The sequence below is a fragment of the Aquarana catesbeiana genome, linkage group LG10 (assembly GCF_042186555.1).
Source record: "Aquarana catesbeiana isolate 2022-GZ linkage group LG10, ASM4218655v1, whole genome shotgun sequence".
Lineage (NCBI taxonomy): Eukaryota > Metazoa > Chordata > Amphibia > Anura > Ranidae > Aquarana > Aquarana catesbeiana.
The window spans coordinates 248,250,308-248,271,581 of NC_133333.1; the positions used below are offsets into that span (position 1 = coordinate 248,250,308).

At 44.9% G+C, this 21,274-nt stretch overlaps 1 protein-coding gene across 7 annotated transcripts in view; it reads left to right on the top strand.

Moving 5' to 3' along the window:
• The window catches only part of TP73 (tumor protein p73), a 187,352-nt gene that overhangs the window by 18,818 nt on the left and 147,260 nt on the right, over positions 1–21,274 (top strand). For all 7 annotated transcript variants that reach the window (XM_073603600.1, XM_073603594.1, XM_073603595.1 and 4 more), the window contains exons 2-3: positions 18,739–18,834; positions 21,075–21,198. In XM_073603600.1, the coding sequence (XP_073459701.1) occupies positions 18,739–18,834; positions 21,075–21,198 (220 nt within the window). The remainder of the gene's footprint in view (positions 1–18,738; positions 18,835–21,074; positions 21,199–21,274) is intronic.

Genomic DNA, 21,274 nt, shown 5'->3' on the forward strand with positions numbered 1-21,274 from the left:
GTTCAGAGATGTGGTTTGGGAGATGAAAAATATTTGGGGTATCATTCTAGAGGGTTCACTTCCTCCTGGGCTTCTGCCTGGAGAAGATGTGGGCCTAGAAGGACAAGGATCCTGGTGTTCTAGGCCCTAGACCTATTTATGCACATCTCGGCCCCCTACTGGTCATACTTCCTCCCAGGCATTGGCTTTGGCTGTATAAATATGCAAGTTAAGGGTCTGACTCTTCCAACCCACTAAGTTCTAGAACTCGCCAGAAACCAGGGCAGGGGTAGTTGAGCCTACAACCAGCAGACCCCAGAAAAGCCAAAATCAATCAAACCTTGTTGCATTGGAGGAGCCAAAGACTAAACTTGCCTTAATCCTACTAGCAACCTAACTAGAGGGGTGCTACCGAGGAGAAAGGAAAGGTACGCTGCTCCAGGTGAATGTTATGTCCAGATGGACTCGGTGGTCTGGGCGCTAGCTCCGGCTCGCTTTCGTGACACTGGATGCCAAATAAATTTGGCTGCACACCACCGCCAGTCCAAGAGTGTTTATTGAATAAACTGTACAATGGGTACTACCACCAGGACACAGTCAAATAAATCAGGTTGACGCGTTTTACACAAACATTGTGCTTCCTCTGAGGAAGCACAATGTTTGTGTGAAACGCGTCAATCTCATTTATCTGTGTCCTGGTGGTAGTACCCATTGTACAGTTTATTTAGTAAACGCTCTTGGACTGCCAATGGTGTGCAGCCCAATTTATTTTGTATCCATAGGAGGGTGATATACGGACCTCCCCAGCACTGTCGTCTGTCGGGTGCTGCCGCCGCCATCTCCACTAAGGGAAAACGGTCGTGAAGCCTTTTGGCTTCACATCCGGTTCCCTGCTGCACATGCGGGAAGCACGCTGCGCTTTCCAATTGGCCCGGCGGCAGTAGAAGGAGGAGGGGGGAGCGAACTTCTGAGGGATGGTGCCGCAGCGCCATCTCCTGGAAGTGGGTATGGGGACCTGTCAAAAACAGGTCCCCGTTACCCCACCTCCGCCTGAAAGGTGCCAAATGTTGCACCGGAGGGGGGAAGAAGCAAATAAGCGGAGGTTCCTCTTTTGGGTGGCACTCCGCTTTAAATAATTTGTATTGAATAATAATAAACAAATTCCCCCATGCAACAATGGACCCCCCCCCCCCCCCCTGCAATAATACTCCCCTGCAACAATAGGCCCTCCTTCACGAACAAAATACACTCAGTAACAATACCCCCAGCAACAATATATCTGCCCCAGGAACATAAGACCCCTTCTAGCAACAATAGATCCCCCCAGGAGTCCGTATCAATAGACCCCCCAAATAGTGGTTCCCCCCCAACAACAAAAAACCCCAGAGCAAAAGTTTTCCCACCAGCAATAGACCCCCTGCAATGGTAGATCCCACTAGCAACAATAGACACCCCCCCCTAGCAACACTACAACCCCCAGTTACAATAGATCCCCAGCAGTCAGCATCAATAGACCCTCCAGCACACCCCAGCCCCCTTTTACCAGTACATACATTCTGTGCTGGAGGTGCAGGACCCCGCGTTCCCACTGAAGAAAAGCCCCACCTCCTTCTTATCTCACAATGCAGTGCAGGTGCCTCAGTAACCTACTGAGTGGTGCCAGTATTGTACTGTGGGATCAATGGGGGTGGGGGAAATCTCTGACTTTTCGAAAAGTCTGTATTTGCATACTAATTGAAGGACATTGTGGGGCTCATTGAAGGTGACAGATGGAGGAGCATTAAACAATGCACCAAGCGCCTGGTGGCTTTAGACCTCTTGGATCTGTGTCCTCCTTGGGTAGTACAGTGTAAAACCAAATCCTCATCCCTCCTGGTCATTTGTGTAACCCGTCTCCTGATTGTTGGCGAGGCCGGTCCCTGAAAAGCGTTAATTCTTTTCAGTGTCGTCACTTTGCTGTGTAATGGAATGTGAGCCCCTATGGGGGGTTAAGCAGTAGATTAGTAAAGTGTTGTTCAATTCCTGATGTATTATTCCTCACGTATTCACTTTTTTTTTTTTTTATACCGATTTTATTATTATATAATTTTAATTATGGCCTGGGCTGCAGGACGATTGTACACTTTTTAAAATTTCTTTTGGCCTATTTAAATGATATTGGAAATGGGCCACTTTGCACGTCCTTTAGAGGTTTGGCTTCATCTTCGATAGCGCACGTGACCGCCAACACGTCCGTATCCTGCACCCTATGAAGCCACAGACCTCCCATGGCAACACCAGAGAACCAGTACAGTTATATTTTTATCTCCGATATACAAAGAGGAATCGGTACTTTGTAAACAAACAAACAAAAAAACGTCTTTCTATGCGTAGGAGGATTTGTTCTAGATGAAATTCTGATATTGAGAGGAAGTATTTTTGCTATACACGGCTGACTTCCTGTTGAGTCATTTCCATAAGAAATCTGTTAACCCCGCTACCCTGGTCTGAAATGAATTGCAATAGATTGCATTTAAAGGATTTCCAGACACAAGAACGAAAATCGTATTTATTGCACCTGACCAGTCCTTGGATGTGATGGCTGCATTCGTTTTCTTTAACTGCTCCTGCCCAGGCCAGTTTTCAGCGTTGTCACACTTTGAAGGACAATTGCACGGTCATGCAACACTGTATATGACATTTCTATCATTGTTTTTTCACATAAATAGAGCTTTCTTTTGGTGGTATTTACTTATTTTTTGCTAACTAAATTTAAAAAAAACGAACATTTTGAAAAAAAACAAACTTGTTTTTGTTTTGTTTCTGTTATAAAATTTTGTAAACAAATAATCTCTCTTCAGAAAATTTCAGCCAAAATTTATTCTGTTCTATTTCAGTAGTCTGTAGGAAAGTTATAGAGTCCACAAACTATGGTATATACTGAATATATCTGAAAATTGATCAATCCTGATGTACGGACGGCCTATCTCATTTCTTGAGGCCCGAAAACACCAGGAAAGTACTAATCTCCCCCAAATGACCCCTTTTTTGGAAAGTAGATAGTCTAAGGTATTTAGTAAGAGGCATGGCGGGTTTTTCAAAGTTGTAATTGTTTGTCACAATTGTTTGGAAAATGAAGAAATTTTGTAAAAAAAATAGTTTTTTTTCACTTTTTTTTTTTACATACCGTCGCTAATTCAGTAAAGCGTCATTACATAACTGGTATGGTGGTGATCAGGCACACAGACTGGTGACAGTATGTTTGGAAAAAAAAAAAAATTTTTTTGTTGTAGCCGTATGATACATGGTACACGGTACCTCCCCCCGATGGCCTGACACATGGTAATAGGCGGACTACTGTTCCCAGCCAGTCCTTTACTGTCCATGCTGCGTTCCCCGGCCACAGCATTCTGCACTACTCTTGATTATCTTCTCTTCTTCTGTTTCTCTCGCACTGACCTTTCTCCAAAAGGATAGTTCTGTGTCCCTGGTCACAGTACGCTGATCTACTCTTCACCCGCTTGACTGCTACTTCCTCTGTACTGATCTTCTCCAGCATGCAAGTCCTGTGTTCCCTGGTCACAGCAGCTTGATACCTCTTAGAGATGAAGATCTTTATCTAGGGCTCCCTCCTTGCGGTTCCTCCATCCCTCCTCCGCGCTCGGCGCATCCCCCATGTGGGGACGCTCAGAACAGCAACTCAATACTCCATTCTGTCTTTTCCTGCTCTCCAGAACGCCTCCCTGGTAGCATGTGACCCCAGCTTATATGGGAGGCCTGCCCCCTTGCCAATACCGAAAGGTAATTGGTCAGAGCTCCTCACATGAGCTGCCTGCCACTAAGACTTCAGGTCCAACCTCTCTTCCAGAACCATCTTTCTGGAAGCAGGGGAGGCATCTCTAAATCGGAGCACAAGTGACCACACCCATCACTACACTGAACACTCTGTCCCAGAATCAAAACAGACAGGCCCAGCACGCAGCATAAACCTGCCTAAATTTACCTGTACATACCCTGAGTTTAGAAAAATCCCTTTTTAGCACCTACCTTTAGGTAGAGGGTGCTACATTTTTTTTTTATTTATTTAATTTTTTTTCTTTCCTTTTTTTTTTTTAACACACTGTGACCAGAACAATACAGTGTTATCATAGTAACACTGAACTACTCTGGGAGGTGACCAAGATATATATATTATTTTTTTATTTTTTTTTACACATTACACATATGATTGCTTATAACAGTACGTTTCATTGGTATAAGCAACCATTTTTACTGAATAAAACCGATTCATTTAGTGAGTATTGTTGTGATTGGCCACAGCTTATCGAATGGTTCAGATGGGCAGTGATTGGCCCTGTCTGCTCCATGTGATCACTGTTGACCAATCACAGCTAGCAACACAATTGTATACAATGAATGGCATAAAAGGAAGCCATCCATTGTTTACAACTGTCATGTGATCTGCTATGATTGGTCACAGCGATCACATGGTACCTTCAGCGGGCCGTTACAGTGATCTGTCATGGGCATGTTGTGGGTGGATGTCATATGACGTCCCACTGGAACGACGAAAGTCCTGTCAGCTGTCATTTTGCTATAGGCCGGATGGGAAGTGGTTAAAGTGGTTGTAAAGGTTTTTTACCTTAATGCATTGTCTGCATTAAGGTAAAAAACCTTTAATGTGAGTCTCCCCCCCCCCCCCCCCCCATATATTTACCAGAACCTGGTGTTGATCCAGCGCTGTGCCTGAGAGCAACGGCACTGGCTCCTCTCCTCATAGGCTCAGAGACAGCAGTGGGAGCCATTGGCTCCTGTTACTGTCAATTATGGACAGTGAGGAGGGGGCGGGGCGGAGCCGCACTGTGTGTGTCTATGGACACACACAGCCAGTTCGGAAGCAAGCCCGCACGAGTGCCCCCATAGCAGGGGGGGGGGGCAGAGATGAGATCAGTCACCCTGCACAAGGAGTGAGAGCTGAGGGAGGGACCTAGCTGGCTCTGCCCACTGCAAAAAAATAACAGGAGGGGGCGGAGACACCACCGGTCACCCTGCACAAGGATTGAGAGCAGAGCTGAGGGAGGGGCTTAGCTGGCTCTGCTCACTACAGGCTGCCTGCAGAAAGTTACAGGAGGGGGCGGAGATGAGATTGGTCACCCTGCACAAGGAGTGAGAGCTAAAGGAGGGGCCTAGCTGGCATGGCCCACTACAGAAAACGACAGGAGGAGGCGGAGACACCACCGGTCACCCTGCACGAGGATTGAGAGCAGAGCTGAGGGAGGGGCTTAGCTGGCTCTGCTCACTACAGGCTGCCTGCAGAAAGTTACAGGAGGGGGCGGAGATGAGATTGGTCACCCTGCACAAGGAGTGAGAGCTAAAGGAGGGGCCTAGCTGGCATGGCCCACTACAGAAAACAGGAGGAGGCGGAGACACCACCGGTCACCCTGCACGAGGATTGAGAGCAGAGCTGAGGGAGGGGCTTAGCTGGCTCTGCTCACTACAGGCTGCCTGCAGAAAGTTACAGGAGGGGGCGGAGATGAGATCGGTCACCCTGCACAAGGAGTGAGAGCTAAAGGAGGGGCCTAGCTGGCATGGCCCACTACAGAAAACAACAGGAGGAGGCGGAGACACGACCGGTCACCCTGCACAAGGATTGAGAGCAGAGCTGAGGGAGGGGCCTAGCTGGCTCTGCCCACCACAGGCCGCCTGCAGAAAACTACAAGAGGGGGAGGAGACAAGACCAGTCCTCCTGCACAAGAAGAGAGTTCAGCAGTGAGCGGTCTTTATTACAGGAAGTCTCACACTGGAATAGTGCACAGATCTGGAAGAAATACACAAAGATCACCGAGATTCAAGAAGAATGGGTTTGGACAATATTTGTTTTGCTCGGAGTTCAGCTTTATGCCCGACCCCCGACCCTTAAGTGAACTTTAAACTTTAAGGGAAATTAGTACTGCATGATCAGGGTCACAGGGCCGCTATTGGTGAAAAGGAAATCACAAAGACGCAATGATGATGAAGATGATGATGATGAAAGGCCTATTTCTGCGTCAGATATTGAAGGTCTCGGTGAGATATCTGAGTCATTGTTCTGTCTGGAGTGGAGGAAAATCATAATAATAATATGAATAGGACTTTACAGACTAAAAATGAAAGTTGACTGCAACATTGTATCACACAACATACAAACCTGTATCAGTTATCAGATGACTCAACTGTTTTTATCTCACAATATATATAAGAAGTGTAATTAAAGGGCCAGTAAATAAAAACTTGATGGGGTTGAACCCCTTTTCATGTAATGCAAAAAAAAAAAAAAAGTAAGGGCTTCGACATTACTTTAAAAGAGATATATGGGATTTTTTTTTAACCACTTCAGCCCCGGTAGGATTTACCCCTTTCCTGACCAAAACATTTTTTTGCGATTCGGCACTGCGTCGCTTTAGCTGACAATTGCGCGGTCGCGCGACGTGGCACCTAAGCAAAATCGACGTCCTTTTTTTTCCCCTACAAATAGAGCTTTCTTTTGGTGGTATTTGATCACCTCTGCGGTTTTTATTTTTTATGCTATAAACAATGAAAGACCGACAATTTTGAAAAAAAAAAAGCAATATTTTTTTTCTTTTTGCTATTAAGAATATCCCCCAAAAATATATAAAAAAAAATAATTTTTTCCTCAGTTTAGTGCCTCCCCAGGCTTTCACACTGGGGAGGCATGAGAGTCGATTTTCAGGCGCTAAAACGCCTGAAAAGCTCCCCTCCTCTCCTACTCCAATCAGAGAATGCTTTGTAAAAAAAAAAAAAAATACAAGGCTTTCGGTAAAAAGCAGTAGTGCCACATGAGTGACCCCTTGTGGTCAGTGTGCAGCGGGGAAGCCGCTCAGTACAGAACCCAGAAGTTCACAGCCACCACAGTAGTAGCAATGACTACTACAGTGACTTCCAGCTTCCACAGCGTCCCCCTGGGGTATACGTTCTTCTATGTCAGGGGTCTCCAAACTTTATAAACAGAGGGCCGGTTTACTGTCCTTCAGACTTAAACGGGGCCAAACTTTGGCCTTTGGGAGTAGAAGAGGTCCCCGTGGCAGTGGGAATAAACAATGCCCCATCTTTGGTGTCACTGGGAGGAATTGTGCCCCATTATTGGTGCCATTGAGCCCCATTGTTGGTGTCATTGGGAGGAATTGTGCCCCATCGTTGGTGTCATTGGGCCCCATTGTTGGTGTAATTGGAAGGAATTGCGCCCCATCTATGGTGTCAGAGGGGGAATTGCACCCCATTGTTGGTATCAGTGGATGAAAATAGTGCCTCAAGGGCCGGATAAAAGCAAGCAAAGGGATGCATTTGCATACCTCCCAACTTTTTGAGATGGGGCAGATAGGACACACCCCTTGCCACGCCCCCTTAAAGGAGAATTGTACAAAAAAACAAGATTGGTTAAACCCACAACTGTTTTTTTTCCCCCTACTAGTCCTTTATATTGGCTTTTGGAATGTACAAATGCAGCAATTTAGAAATCGGATGAAAGGTTTAGCGCTAAAAAACACTTTTTGATAGATAAAAAGTGCATTTTATATACAACTATATAGATCAGACCAAAATGAGGGACAGAGGGACAGAGGGACATTGCTCCAAATCAGGGACAGTTGGGAGTTATGCATTTGGCCCCCGGGCCGCAGTTTGGAGATTATTGTTCACTGGTCTCTATATATATATATATATATATATATATATATATATATATATATATATATATATATGTGTGTGTGTGTGTGTGTATGTGTGTGTGTGTATATATATATATATATATATATATATATATATATATATATATATATATATATATATATATATATATATATACGGTATATATAATTTTTATATATTTTTATATATAAAATTCCAAGCTGGTCTAATGTAAGTATGCAGTAAAGCTCATACCTAGAGTCCAGCTTAACTTTGCATGCTGTCCTGGTTTGTATACTTGCCCTGGGATTAGATAACAGCCAATCAACTAGCATTTTTATAAGGAGATCAGCTCCTTCTATCTGCCAGGACCAGTATATTTTAAAGGTCACTGTTATTTTAATTTTTGAAATGCAATACTGAATACAGCCTGGAGGGGGCAGCGCAATACTGAAATTCAGATACATTGTCTCATTTTATGTCTAGTAAACCTGGGTGGTTGTACGAATGGATGAACTATTGATCGATCGTAGCAGCTTTTTTAGCTCAACTGACCTGTTGAGTAAATCTTTTCAGCAGTACTGCTTATTCATCATTAAACCCTGGATTTAAACTGGATGACCTTTTACGTTACTACAGCACTGTGTATCAAAAACAACTGTTATTTTATCCTAAAATTCTGTTTTGGCTTTTTGTTTTCATCTGTTTTTACATTTCAGTGCTGCTTATCTGCTCCGGCCTCTTTCAGTCACTTCCTGTCTAACTAATGCGTTTTCTCCCATGCCAGCCTCACATCATTGGCCAGGACCGGCTTCTGATAGTGACACCAGAGGACCATGCCTGGGCAATGTGTCACCATGACTCATACCTCCCAACTTTTTGAGATGGGAATGAGGGAAACCTATCAGCAAAAGTATGCAGGCATAGGACACACCCCTTGACACGCCCCCTTAAAGGAGAATTGTACAAAAATACAAGATTGGTTAAACCCACAAGTGCTTTTTTTTACCACTACTATTCCTTTATATTGGCTTTTGGAATTTACAAATGCAGCAATTTAGAAATCAGATAAAAGGTTTAGCACTGGAAATTACTTTTTAATAGCTAAAAAGTGCATTTTATATACATCTATAAAGATCAGACCAAAATGAGGGACAAATGAGGAGGAATACGAGACAGAAGGACTTTGCTCGAAATCAGGGACAGTCCCTCGAAATCAGGGACAATTGGGAGCTATGATGACCACCTGTAGTCTCCACCACGGACACGGATGTGGCAGGATGACAATGCGGGAGTACAGTTGGGAGATAGTTGTCGCCCAATAGCAGGAAGTTCCTGAACAGGGCCATTCATGATGGCAAGATCACCAGGGATCTGAATATCTGGGGGGGGCCCCCTTAGTCTAAAGAGGGCTTCAAAATTCAGATAAATCCCCCCCTCCCCCTGCAGAACTGCACATCCTCAGGCTAGGGAAGTGGGGATTAGGCCCATGTCCCCAACAACATGGGGACATGGTGCCTTGGCAAGGGCACCTCCTGGCAAGGTAGCTGCCAATCTGTTGAGGGCCTGTGACCTGGTATTGAGAGGCCACTTCCACCATTTCTTTTCTGGGCCAGACAGGTTCCATGCTCATTTATTATAGCAGAACCAAAGACCATGCATTCTCTGCATTAGGGTAAAAAAAACATTCTAATACCTGTAACCCCCCCTTTTCCGCCACAACCCAGCAGTTGGCCATAGGCTCCTGCTGCTGTCAGTCTAATCCTGTGAGTGGGGGGAACGAGCTGTGCTGTGCCTGTCTATGGACCCACGCGGGTCAGCTCGGGAGCACGCTCACACGGGTGCTCCCATAGCACATAGCTAGGAAGAAGGAATGGACAGCGCGGTGGGGGGGCTCGAAAAGAGAAGGTAAAGGGGTCGATCTGTGCAACATCATTGCATAGTGCAAGTAAGTATACCATCTTTTTTTTATTTTAGCAAAAAAAATGACCCTTTAATATCACTTTAAAGTGGAAATTTAGCATAGCTCCCAACTGTCCCTGATTTTGAGGGACTGTCCCTGATTTGGAGCAATGTCCCTTGCACAGGAGAGCCCAGAGAAGCACCGGTGGGCCGTTGGGGGGGGGGGGGCATCCCCATCCCCGTCCCCGTCCCCCTCCCCTCCCTGCTACCTGTAAAAGCCATCCAGCAGCTATTCAGTTGCAGTAGCGAGGGGTGGTAATTTTTTTTGGGGGGGGGTTGCAAACAGTGCCACCACCATTCCCCCCCCCCCCCCCGGTCGGTCGGTCGCAGGTCCGGAGCACTTACCCTATCTATTGGCAGGCTTCACTGGTGGCTTCCCCTGCTCTTCGCGGGCATTACGGCGGCGGCTTCCCCTTCCCCTGCTCTCCACTGCTTCCGTTTCCTCCCTCCTCCTCCGCGGGCCTATCGGGACGCTTCTCTTTTCGGGAAATGGGTCTCATAGCCGCTTCCTGATTGGCTGGGAGGAGGATCAGTGTTTCAATAGGGAATATTCATTGTAACACACCTGGGTGGACTCGTAGCGCAATGCTCTGCGCCCCGACCCCACCCTATTTTGAAGCCTATTAGAGCCTTGGAATTCATGCATTGGGTGTCCTAAAAGGGGCCAGATGCACGGATAAACCAAGTGGCTGTTGCTGGGGGGGCTGTGCCCGGGTGCCCCTAATGGACGGGCCGCCCCTGTTCAGCTTTTAAATGACAGGGAATCACTGGCTGAAAAAAAAAAAGATCCTGAGATGATGCCTGTAGCTGTAGGCATCTTTACGGTACAACCACTGAGAGTCCAGGATGTCATATGATGTCCTACGGGTGAGCGGTGGTCTAGGAGTAGTGTCTCCTTCCAGGAGCCCCTCCATTGCAGTTTTTCTATATACAGATGTCCAAAGAAAGGCAACATTAAAATAGTTTGCTTTGTTGCTGCCCCATCTAAAGTTTCTGGTGACCTAAGCTGGTGGTTAGTAGATTGGACTGCCATGCAGTCATTCTGGAGAATACTTGCATAGGTTGAGTGTGCATGTTTATGCCCTTTGAGGGCTTCACCGTCACCAAACGTATCTCTTTGAGGACAAGCACAATCGGCATGAAAAATACACCCGGGGCTATCCCTGCCTTTTATACTCTGTTTAAATTTGCTCAAGCTAATCATGGACAGTGGACTATACAGTATCCTGGGAGTGTTTTTCTATAAAAGCCATCTCTAGATCTTTCATACGTCGGCGCAGCCATAGCTTGTGTACTCGGGCTCTCAACGGGGTGCTGACTGGTAGCCGCCGCCATACTGTGTGTCGTGAAATCTTCCAATCAGAGACCTCTTGGCAGGCTAACTTTCGCATTAGGAGTAAGATATGAAGGCAGTAAAGTGACATATTATGACCAACGCCGGACAGGCCCGGGCTCGTCAATCTTGGCACATCTTAACGACGGGAAGCGTAGCTTCTAATTCCGTCTTCCATGTGGCGCAGACCTCTTGAGGCTTTGCTGGTGTCTTAGCTCATGACGGTAGCGGTAACACTTTAATGTAATTGACTCCTGCTGAGATATCCTCACACCCGCCTAATCACAGAGGTGCCTGGTACGATTTCCCAGCATGCCACGCTGCCAGTTAAGAATTCTATGGCCGGGAGCAAATTAATACAGTACAAAGTTTTTTTCCACAAATGTAAAAAATGTAGAATAGAATATTTTGCTTGTGGGTCTTGAATGTATTAGTTGTTTTTATATATTGCCAATAATGAGATTGCTGGTGCAAGGTCGGAAGAAAGAGAATTTGGAACCAAGAAGCACTTGGACGTATTGTCTTTAGGCCCGCCATAAATGGTTCCTGTTGAACCGGCCAAGATTCAAACCGTGTATGGGCAGGCTAAATGTACCAAGTTTATCGATCAACTTTGGTACAACCAGCCTGCCGGATTAACTTGTGATTATTGCTATAGCGGCTGTTATAGCTGCTAGCAATAATCACAGCCTTCTCCTGGAGGGGATGGCTTGCCCTGTCCGCCCCTCCACCCCCACGCAGACAACTGATTGGCGGGAGGGATTCCCCTATCAGCATTGTCTGTGTTGATGGGGGAATTGTGTGTATTTTTAAGAAACTTGCACCATCTATGGCTGGCCTTACAGGGAAGGGCTGGGAACCTATGGCCTCGGGATGGGGGGGGGGTGCAAACACAACCAACTAGCCCTTCTTATGGTAGAGAAATCATCATGTGGGCTACAGAAGGTGTACTATGCAAAGTGTGCCAGGTTGGCACATTTTTTTGGGGGTCATGGTAAAAGTGGGGTCCCTAAAGGAATTGGTTTATTGGGACACAGCTTTACATCTTCCAGCATCAGCTTGCTTTGCAGCTCTTGGCATTTGGTCACCTGACATTTCAGAGCTGCAAAGGAAGTTGCTGTTGGAATAGTTCTCTCTTTTCCCAATTCTGTGTCTGAACAGGGAGGAAATATGCCTTGCATCTGTAGGTCCCTCTCTGATGTTTGAATACCAAAGTATCTCCATTCATGATCACTAGCCCAGCAAATCTAATCCTTTCCTGTTTGATGGCCAATGCCCCTCTGCCCCCATAGCTCAGTCCAGTAGTTGTGTCCATAAAGGGAATAAAAGTGGCAACAAAAGCTAAGGAAATGAGAAGACCTTATCAAATATACAACATCCTACTTGGGTTTTTTCTGGATGTCTACATTTATGGATGAATGTTTTATATTGTCTGTGAAGGTTCTCAGGCATCCAGATCACAGGTTATCTAGTAGTAGTTGGTCACATTCAACTTGGCTTGTTCTGTAATTTTGAAGACATTATGTAGTTCACCAAAGCCACTTCTTCCATTCTTATTAGATCTTCAGCTCATTGGAACAGTAGAAGTGGCTTGGATAAGCTACAAACCATTTTCAACATTGCAGAACAAGTCCAGCTGAATGTGACCAGCTTTTGGCTCCAAGCAGCCTTTGGCAATGTCAGTCATTTCTGACTAGTGGCTTTTGACCCCCGTGAGACCCTCTAAACCAGGGGTCTCAAATTGGTGGCCCTCCAGCTGTTGCAAAACATAAGTCCCATCATGCCTCTGCCTTGGGATTTAGGCTTGTAACTGTCAGTCTTGCAATGCCTCATGGGACTTGTAGTTTTGCAACAGCTGGAGGGCCGCCAGTTTGAGACCCCTGCTCTAAACCAACCTTTCTCAACCTTTTCACCCTCAGAGGAACACTTGAAATTTTCAGGCCTTGGTGAATCCCTGTAAGATTGCTTTATCGAGGTTCATTGGGAAAATGCCCCTTACATTGGTGTTAGGAAGAATGCCCCATATAGAGAATGACACCCTTGCAGGCATGCTGTTGGCTCTGCCCAATGGCATTGGACCTGGAACTATACAGGCACGGAGGCACCATCAGATGGGAGGTCAGTTAGCCACAGCTCAAGGAACCCCTAGCTATCTCTGGAGGAACCCTAGGGTTCCATGGATCCCTGGTTGATAATGGCTGCCCCAGCCTTGTCTTTGTGGCTCTCAACCACTTTAAGAAATGTAACTACACTAGGTCTTGTTCTGTACTGTAACTTGTACTTCTGTACCTGGATTTTGGTGCTTCAAAAATGTTGTACCAGCTTTTATTACTGATGAAATATTACAATACATATTGCAGGTTATTTTAAGCACTTCTGTGTTTTTTTGCAAATGCTTAGGTGTGACAATCATTGGGTACAATGTGACAGAAGTGCAACTCCAACCAAATGCACAGTTGAAATATATATCTTTGAACTCTTTTGCCATCCAGAATACAGTGTCTTGAAAAAGTATTCATACCCCTTGAAATTTGTTTGTCATGTTACAACCAAAAACTTAAATGTACTTTATTTGGATTTTATGTGCTAGACCAACACAAAGTGGCACATAATTGTGAAGTGGAAGGAAAAGTGTGGGGGGTACATTTGTATTCTGCCCCCTGTCAATACTTTGTAGAACCGCCTTTCTCTGCAATTACAGCTGCGAGTCTTTTTGGGGATGTCTCTACCAGCTTTGCACATCTAGAGAGGGACATTTTTGCCCATTCTTCTTTGCAAAATATCTCAAGCTCTGTCAGATTGGATGGAGAGCGTCTGTGAACAGCAATTTTCAAGTCTTGCCACAGATTCTCAATTATATTTAGGTCTGGACTTTGACTGGGCCATTCTAACACATGAATATGCTTTGATCTAAACCATTCCATTGTAGCTCTGGCTGGATGTTTCGGGTCGTTGTCCTGCTGGAAGGTGAACCTCCGCCCCGGTCTCAAGTCTTTTGCAGACTCTAACAGGTTTTCTTCTAAGATTGCCCTGTATTTGGCTCCATCCATCTTCCCATCAACTCTGACCAGCTTCCCTGTCCCTGCTGAAGAAAAGCATCCCCACAACATGATGCTGCCACCACCATGTTTCACGGTGGGGATGGTGTGTTCAGGGTGATGTGCAGTGTTAGTTTTCCACCACACATAGCGTTTTGCTTTTAGGCCAAAAAGTTTGATATTGGTCTCATCTGACCAGAGCACCTTCTTCCACATGTTTGCTGTGTCCTCCACATGGCTTCTTGCAAACTGGACTTTTTATGGCTTTCTTTCAACAAGGACAGATTCTCCCACCTGAGCTGTGGATCTCTGCAGCTCCTCCAGAGTTACCATGGACCTCTTGGCTCTTCTCTGATGAATGCTCTCCTTGCCCGGCCGGTCAGTTTAGGTGGACGGCCATGTCTTGGTAGATTTGCAGTTGTGCCATACTCTTTCCATTTTCGGATGATGGATTGAACAGAGCTCCGTGAGACGTTCAAAGCTTGGGATATTTTTTTCATATACCCTAACCCTGCTTTAAACTTCTCCACAACTTTATCCCTGACCTGTCTGGTGTGTCCCTTGGCCTTCATGATGCTGTTTGTTCACTAAGGTTCTCTAACAAACCTCTGAGGGCTTCACAGAACAGCTGTAATTATACTGATATTAAATTACACACAGGTGGACTCTATTTACTAATTAGGTGACTTCTGAAGGCAATTGGTTCCACTTGATTTTAGTTAGGGGTATCAGAGTAAAGGGGGCTGAATACAAATGCCCCCCACACTTTTTACATATTTATTTGTAAAAAAAAAAATTGAAAACCATTTATCATTTCCTTTCACTTATGTGCCACTCTGTGTTGGTCTATCACATAAAACCCCAATAAAATACATTTAGGGTTTTGGTTGTAACATGACAAAATGTGGAAAATTTCAAGGGGTATAAATACTTTTTCAAGGCACTGTATTTGTAAATTTTTATTGCATTCAATAACACACTTGTGTATTGGCTGTTGCATTTCACCTTTCTGTATAATGGGATCAGCAAGTTATCACTCTGCTGAGGTCCTTGGTGTGCTCTCTTCCTATCCTAAGCTGCTGTGGATCCTTCCCTTCACCTCAACATATTAACACAGCAGCAAGCATTAGATGGGGATTGAATTGCATCAGCAATGAATGTTTTTCATTGCTGATGTTTTTTAGACTATGCAAGCACCACTGGTTACTGGATTGCTTAGGAAACTTCAGAGCGTGAAAAAAATAGATTTGGGATGGCCAATTTTTCTTATGGGGTAGGTGGGCCAGGGGTCCTTTGACATGTTTCTGGGAAGAAGACCATTCAGCGGTTGTTATGTTCACACTGCTGTCTCAAGCCTGTAAATAGTTTACATTACAGCAAACAAACAACAAATAGGACAAAATAAATAGTCAATGTGCATAACTATTCGCCCCCTAAAGTCAATACTTTGTAGAGCCACCTTTTGCGGATATCACAGCTCCAAGTCGCTTTGGATAAGTCTCTATGAGCTTTCCACATCTTACCACGAGGATTTTTGCCCATTCCTCCTTGCAAAACTGCTCCAGCTCCTTCAAGTTGAATGGTTTGCGCTTGTGAACAGCAATCTTTAAGTCTGACCACAGATTTTCTATTGGATTGAGGTCTGGGCTTTGACTAGGCCATTCCAACACATTTACATGTTTCCCCTTAAACCACTCAAGTGTTGGGTGATGTGATGTGTTGGGTTTGCTTCAGACATAGTTTTCTTTGATGGCCAAAAAGTTCAATTTTAGTCTCATCAGACCAGAGCACCTTCCTCCATACATTTTGGGAGTCTCCCACATGCCTTTTTGCAAACTCAGAATGTGCCATTTTGTTTTTTGCTGAAAGTAATGGCTTTCTTCTGGCCATAAAGCCCAACTCTATGGAGCGTACGGCTTATTGTCGTCCTATGTACAGATACTCCAGTCTCTGCTGTGGAACTCTGCAGCTCCTCCAGGGTTACCTTAGGTCTCTGTGCTGCCTCTCTGATTAATGCCCTCCTTGCCCGGTCCGTGGGTTTTGGTGTGCGGCCATCTCTTGGTGCTCCTAGGGATCATCAAAGACTTGGATATTTTTTTATAACCTAACCCTGACTTTTACTTCTCAACAACATTGTCCCTTACTTTTTTGGAAAGTTTCTTGGTCTTCATGGCAGTGTTTGGTTAGTGGTGCCTCTTGCTTAGGTGTTGCAGCCTCTGGGGCCTTTCACAAAGGTGTGTATATGTAATGACAGATCATGTGACACTTAAATTGCACACAGGTCAACATCGTTTCACTAATTATGTGACTTCTGAAGGTAATTGGTTGCACCAGAGCTTTTTATGGGCTTCATAACAAAGGGGGTGAATACATACGCACATGCCAATTATCAGTTTTTCATTTCTGAAAAATAGTTTTATGTATATATTTTTTTTCTAATTTTACTTCACCAACTTAGACTATTGTGTTCTGATCCATCACATATAATTCAGATTTAAAAAAAAACATTGAACTAAAGGCTGTAATGTAACAAAATAGGTAAAAAGCCAAGGGGGGTAAATACTTTTGCAAGGCACTGTACATAATGTCCATAGCCTTGCCACAGTTCTACTTCAACCTGAATGATTATTTTGTGAATTAACTTTTACCGATGAGGAGGAGCGGCAGCACAGAGGACCAAGTGACAGTTGCTGCATGTAACTGGCAATGGTAATGGTTGCACATTTCAGAGAAAGGGTTGCAGCTAAACTATAGTGGGGGTTGGGTTAGGTGACGAGAACACTTAGAGAAGGGTTAAAGAGTCACTCCAAGAAAAAAAATACAAACAGTTTTTTTTCTGAAAAGTTCTAAAATTCTAGTTCAGGAGTTTAGTTAGGGTGGGAAACGGAAAGAGCTCAGGGTTACTAATCCAAAAAGCCAGACAGGGTGGGGTATTGAGTATTGACACATAGAATGCAGAACTGTGGTTTTAGAGTGTGGTCCTCTGTTTGCTGTGCAGGGATGGGGTGGTGGGAGTCATAAGAATGTGCTTTCCATTACAAAACTTGTGCCAGGTTTAGTGGTTTCCTGTATATCTGTTTCCACTGTCTTTAAGCTATTTGGTTACATTTGGCATTTTGATATGACTTGACTGGAGATACAATAAGGTTGCATACACTATATTGTCAAATGTTTGTGGTCTTCACAGCTTGTTGACATCCCATTCCAAAACCATAGGCATTAATATGGAGTTTCCTGTTGCAGCCTCCACTCTTCTGATAAGTCTTTCCACTAGATTTTGAAGTGTGTCTGTGGGAATTTGTGTGCATTCAAATCATTGGTGAGGTCAGGAATTGATGTTGGGAAAGATGGCCTGGCTCTCAATTGGTGTTACAATGTATCCCAAAGGTGTTCAGTAGGGTTGAGGTCAGGGCTCTGTGCGGGACACTCAAGTTCTTCCACACAAAACTAGTCAAACCTTGTCTTTATGGAGTGGCTTTGTGCACAAAGCACAGTCATGATGGAACAGAAAAGGGTCTTCTCAAACTGTTACCACAAGGTTGGAAGAGCGCAATTGTCTAAAACAACTTTGTATATAGTATTGTTAACAGTACCCTTCACTGGAGACACCCAATCATTTGGAAAGGCATCCACATTTTGACCCTATAGTACAGTGATGGCGAACCTTGGCACCCCAGATGTTTTGGAACTACAGTTCCCATGATGCTCATGCACTCTGCAGTGTAGTTGAGCATCATGGGAAATGTAGTTCCAAAACATCTTGGGTGCCAAGGTTCACCATCACTGCTATAGTAGGTGTGAAAGGACTCTACCTACACTCAAAATATGTCAACACGTGTCTTTATGGAGCTGGCTTTGTGCACAGGGCACAGGCATGCTGGAACAGAAAGATGGCCTTCCCCAAACTTTTGCACAATCTAATAATACAACCATTTCCAACCAGGGTTCAGTAGAACCCTAAGGTTCCACCAGAAAGTTCTTGGGGGATTCCTTGAGTTGTGGCTGGTTGACATCCCATATGATGGCGTCTGGATAGTTCTGGGTATAAAGCCACTTGGTAAAGCCATCAACATTACCCCACTGGTCTTTTAGCTGTAAGGGTGGCGTTCTTGCCACCACCGTAAAGGGAGCTCTCTTCCCACTGACTACCAATGCAAGAGGCATTCTTCTCCCAGGCCTCCAATTCATTTTAACAAGGGTTTCCTGAGACCTAAAAATTTTATCAAGAGTGCCTCTGGAGTATAAAGGTAGAGAAGGTTGGACTAATGCAGGGTTTCTTATCCAGGGTTACATTTAACCCCAACGTTCCTCCAGAGGTTGCTAAAGGTTCCTTGAGCAATTTCTGCCTCTCAGATAAGTTCCCACTGACACCATTATATTTTTAGCTATCTGTAAGGGGGTTATTCTTCCCAATGACCACAAGTATAAGAAGCATTCTTCCCACTGACCATCAAACTAATGTATCTTGAGTTGTAGTAGACATAGTAATGTTTAGCGGGGGTTCCCCAAGACCAGAAAGATATTTCAAGGGTTCCTCTGTGTTGAAAAGGTTGAGACAGGCTGAGTTAATAGGTCTTTGCATGCTGTAGCATTTACTGCAACTTTCAACCAGAAACACCTGCACTCAATAATTTGGAAGAAACCTTCAGCCATATAATGTATCATGAGATGTAGATATAATGTATATGAGATCATCTATGTCAGTGTGTTGGGATTGTGCATGCTGATGTGTTAATGATAATTGTGTCTGTGTTCTGGTCACAGAGTGATCTATCCTTTGTCTGACTCCCCCTCGGTGAAGATGTCCCATTCTTCTCCGGCTGATGAAGGGACGACTTTTGAGCACCTCTGGAGTACCCTGTAAGTTTCAGTTCCGGGTTATTTGTTTCAAAATCTATTATTATTGACAGGGAAATAGACGTTGTGTTCAGGGCAGGATCAAGAATGAAGTCATAGAGGCAGAGCCATCTTTAATATTAATTGGACCCTGAACAAACATTTTCTTGCCCCAACCCCCCCCCACGCCATGTAATTTTGCAGTCCGCCTCAACATCCCAAAAAACAAACAAGCACCGGCGGGCTCAAGGGGGCAGCTGCTTTGGGCCCCACAATAATGACTAGGCCCGGGGCAGGTGCCCCCTTTTGCCCTGCATTAAAGACGGACTTGCATAGAGGCGAATGACTTGGGGAACAAGCCAAAGTAGATAATTTCATATGCTTGAGGTTTCTTCATATTAGATATTTAGGTTTTATGTTCTGTTGGCCCAGTCTGAACTGCAGGATAGTGTGGTCTTAGCTCAGTATTAAAGGAGGCCTACATTAGCTGGACAGTGAAGTAAGCCATTTATCGATTGCGTTCATGTATGATTCCTGTTTGCCCTTCAGTTAAATATCTTAACTACAGGCAGAAAGAAAACAAAAATGATTCATGCATGTATGTGTGATATTTAAAGTAGTTATAAACCCTTGAATATACCCAGTAAAGTGACAGGCCTCAGGTGACACACAAAGATGAAAAAAAATCCTCCTACATAAGTTGTACCTGTTTATCTGCAGTCTTCTATTCTCTACATCTGCTCAAAGTGCAGAATTTTTTAAAGTTTGTCAGAGAGTTCTGAAAAAAGGGGACAGAGAGCTGTAGTTACACTCTGCAGGGGGAGCTCTGAGAGGCGATTGGAGGAAAAAGACACACCTCCCCCCTTCCACACAGCTCACAGGAACAGAGCTGAGGCTGTCAATCAGCTGGAGGTTCATCCCATGTCACCTTTTTTCTTTTGGTGTCAGGAACACTCTTCAGAAGTGATTCATGCAGATAGCAGCGGGAGGAGGCAGCAGACAAAAATGACACGAAGGCTACTTTCACACTGGGGCGGTGTGAGCGTTAAAGGTGAAGCGCGGCTAGTTTTAGCGGAGCTTTACCGCTGTTTTAGCGTCGCTTTTCGGCCGATAGCGGGTTGCTTTTAACACCCGCTAGCGGCCGAAGAAAGGGTTAAAAGCGCCCATGTTGCGGCGCTGCGGACGTGCATTGCAGGTGCTTCGGCAGCGCTGCTCATTCATTCCAATGGGCAGGGGCGGTTTAGGAGCGGTGTACACAGCGCTCCCAAACCCCCCCAAAGATGCTGCTTGCAGGACCTTTTCTAGTGCCCCGCAAGCGCACCGCCCCAGTGTGAAAGCACTTGGGCTTTTACACCGGGGAGGCACGGGAGGTGTTTTTCAGGCGCTTTACAGGCGCTATTTTTAGAGCTAAAACGCCTCAGTGAGAAAGTAGCCTTAGCGCTCTGGATTGAGACAAGTACATACTATAGTGAAATACGTTTTCTTGCCTGAGGTTTACAACCACTTTAAAATTAAGGAGTTTATATAAAAGCATTGAATATGACTTTCACCAAACTATCACTGGTGGTGAATCAAACACTGTCATTTAAAACCTCCCAGGCGCCGCTTCAAGCAAAGGTCCTACAATGCTTCAGTGACTCCCATTGATTGTAGGTGCCAGCATTGAGAGAGCTCATCCTGGCTCTATGTATACACATGGGAAGAAAGGGGGATAAAACACCTCACTCCAGGAAAAACAGCCTGGGTAAAAAGGAAAGTGAAAGTGGCTTCACCTCAACTTCTCCCAGGCCATGCCACTGACGCATTTCGCCTCGTCCACAGAGCTTAGTCATAGACCCCTATGACTAAGCCCTGTGGGCGCAGTGAAACATTTTAGAGCGTGGCCTGGGAGGAGTTGGGTCCCCATCTCTTTAGATGTAGGGTGGGACCAGGTTTGATTTGGTTGTGCCCACCCATAATGTGGAAATGAGGACCATGGGCAGGATTAACAAGGGATCTGGGACCATAATGATGCTAAGTATGTTCCTGTCTATAGAAAAAAAGATTGTCCATGGGACAGAAGAAGGTGAGGGTCAGCCTCTCTAACTGAGCCCTGGACAGCAGTTATACCAAGCCAGGATTTGTAAACCCTTCCTAAGCTATACAAAACAAAAAAAATATTTTGGGTTATAGATGCGCTTTAGTCTGTTGGAAATAAATATCCAATGTGGATTCCCGAGGACATATAGAATATCTCACCCTGTTTTATCTTCTTCTGCTTTCAGGGAACCAGACAGCAACTATTTTGACCTGCCTCAGTCAACAAGCCACTCCAATACGGAGGTGACCAATCGGACAGAGGTCAACATGGACGTATACCAGATGAGGAACATGAACCAGTCGATCATGGTGGGTGTGTTGTGACCTCGCAATGAACAATTAATGCATCTTGCAGGGAAATAGTGCAGATTTGTTTAAACAAGAA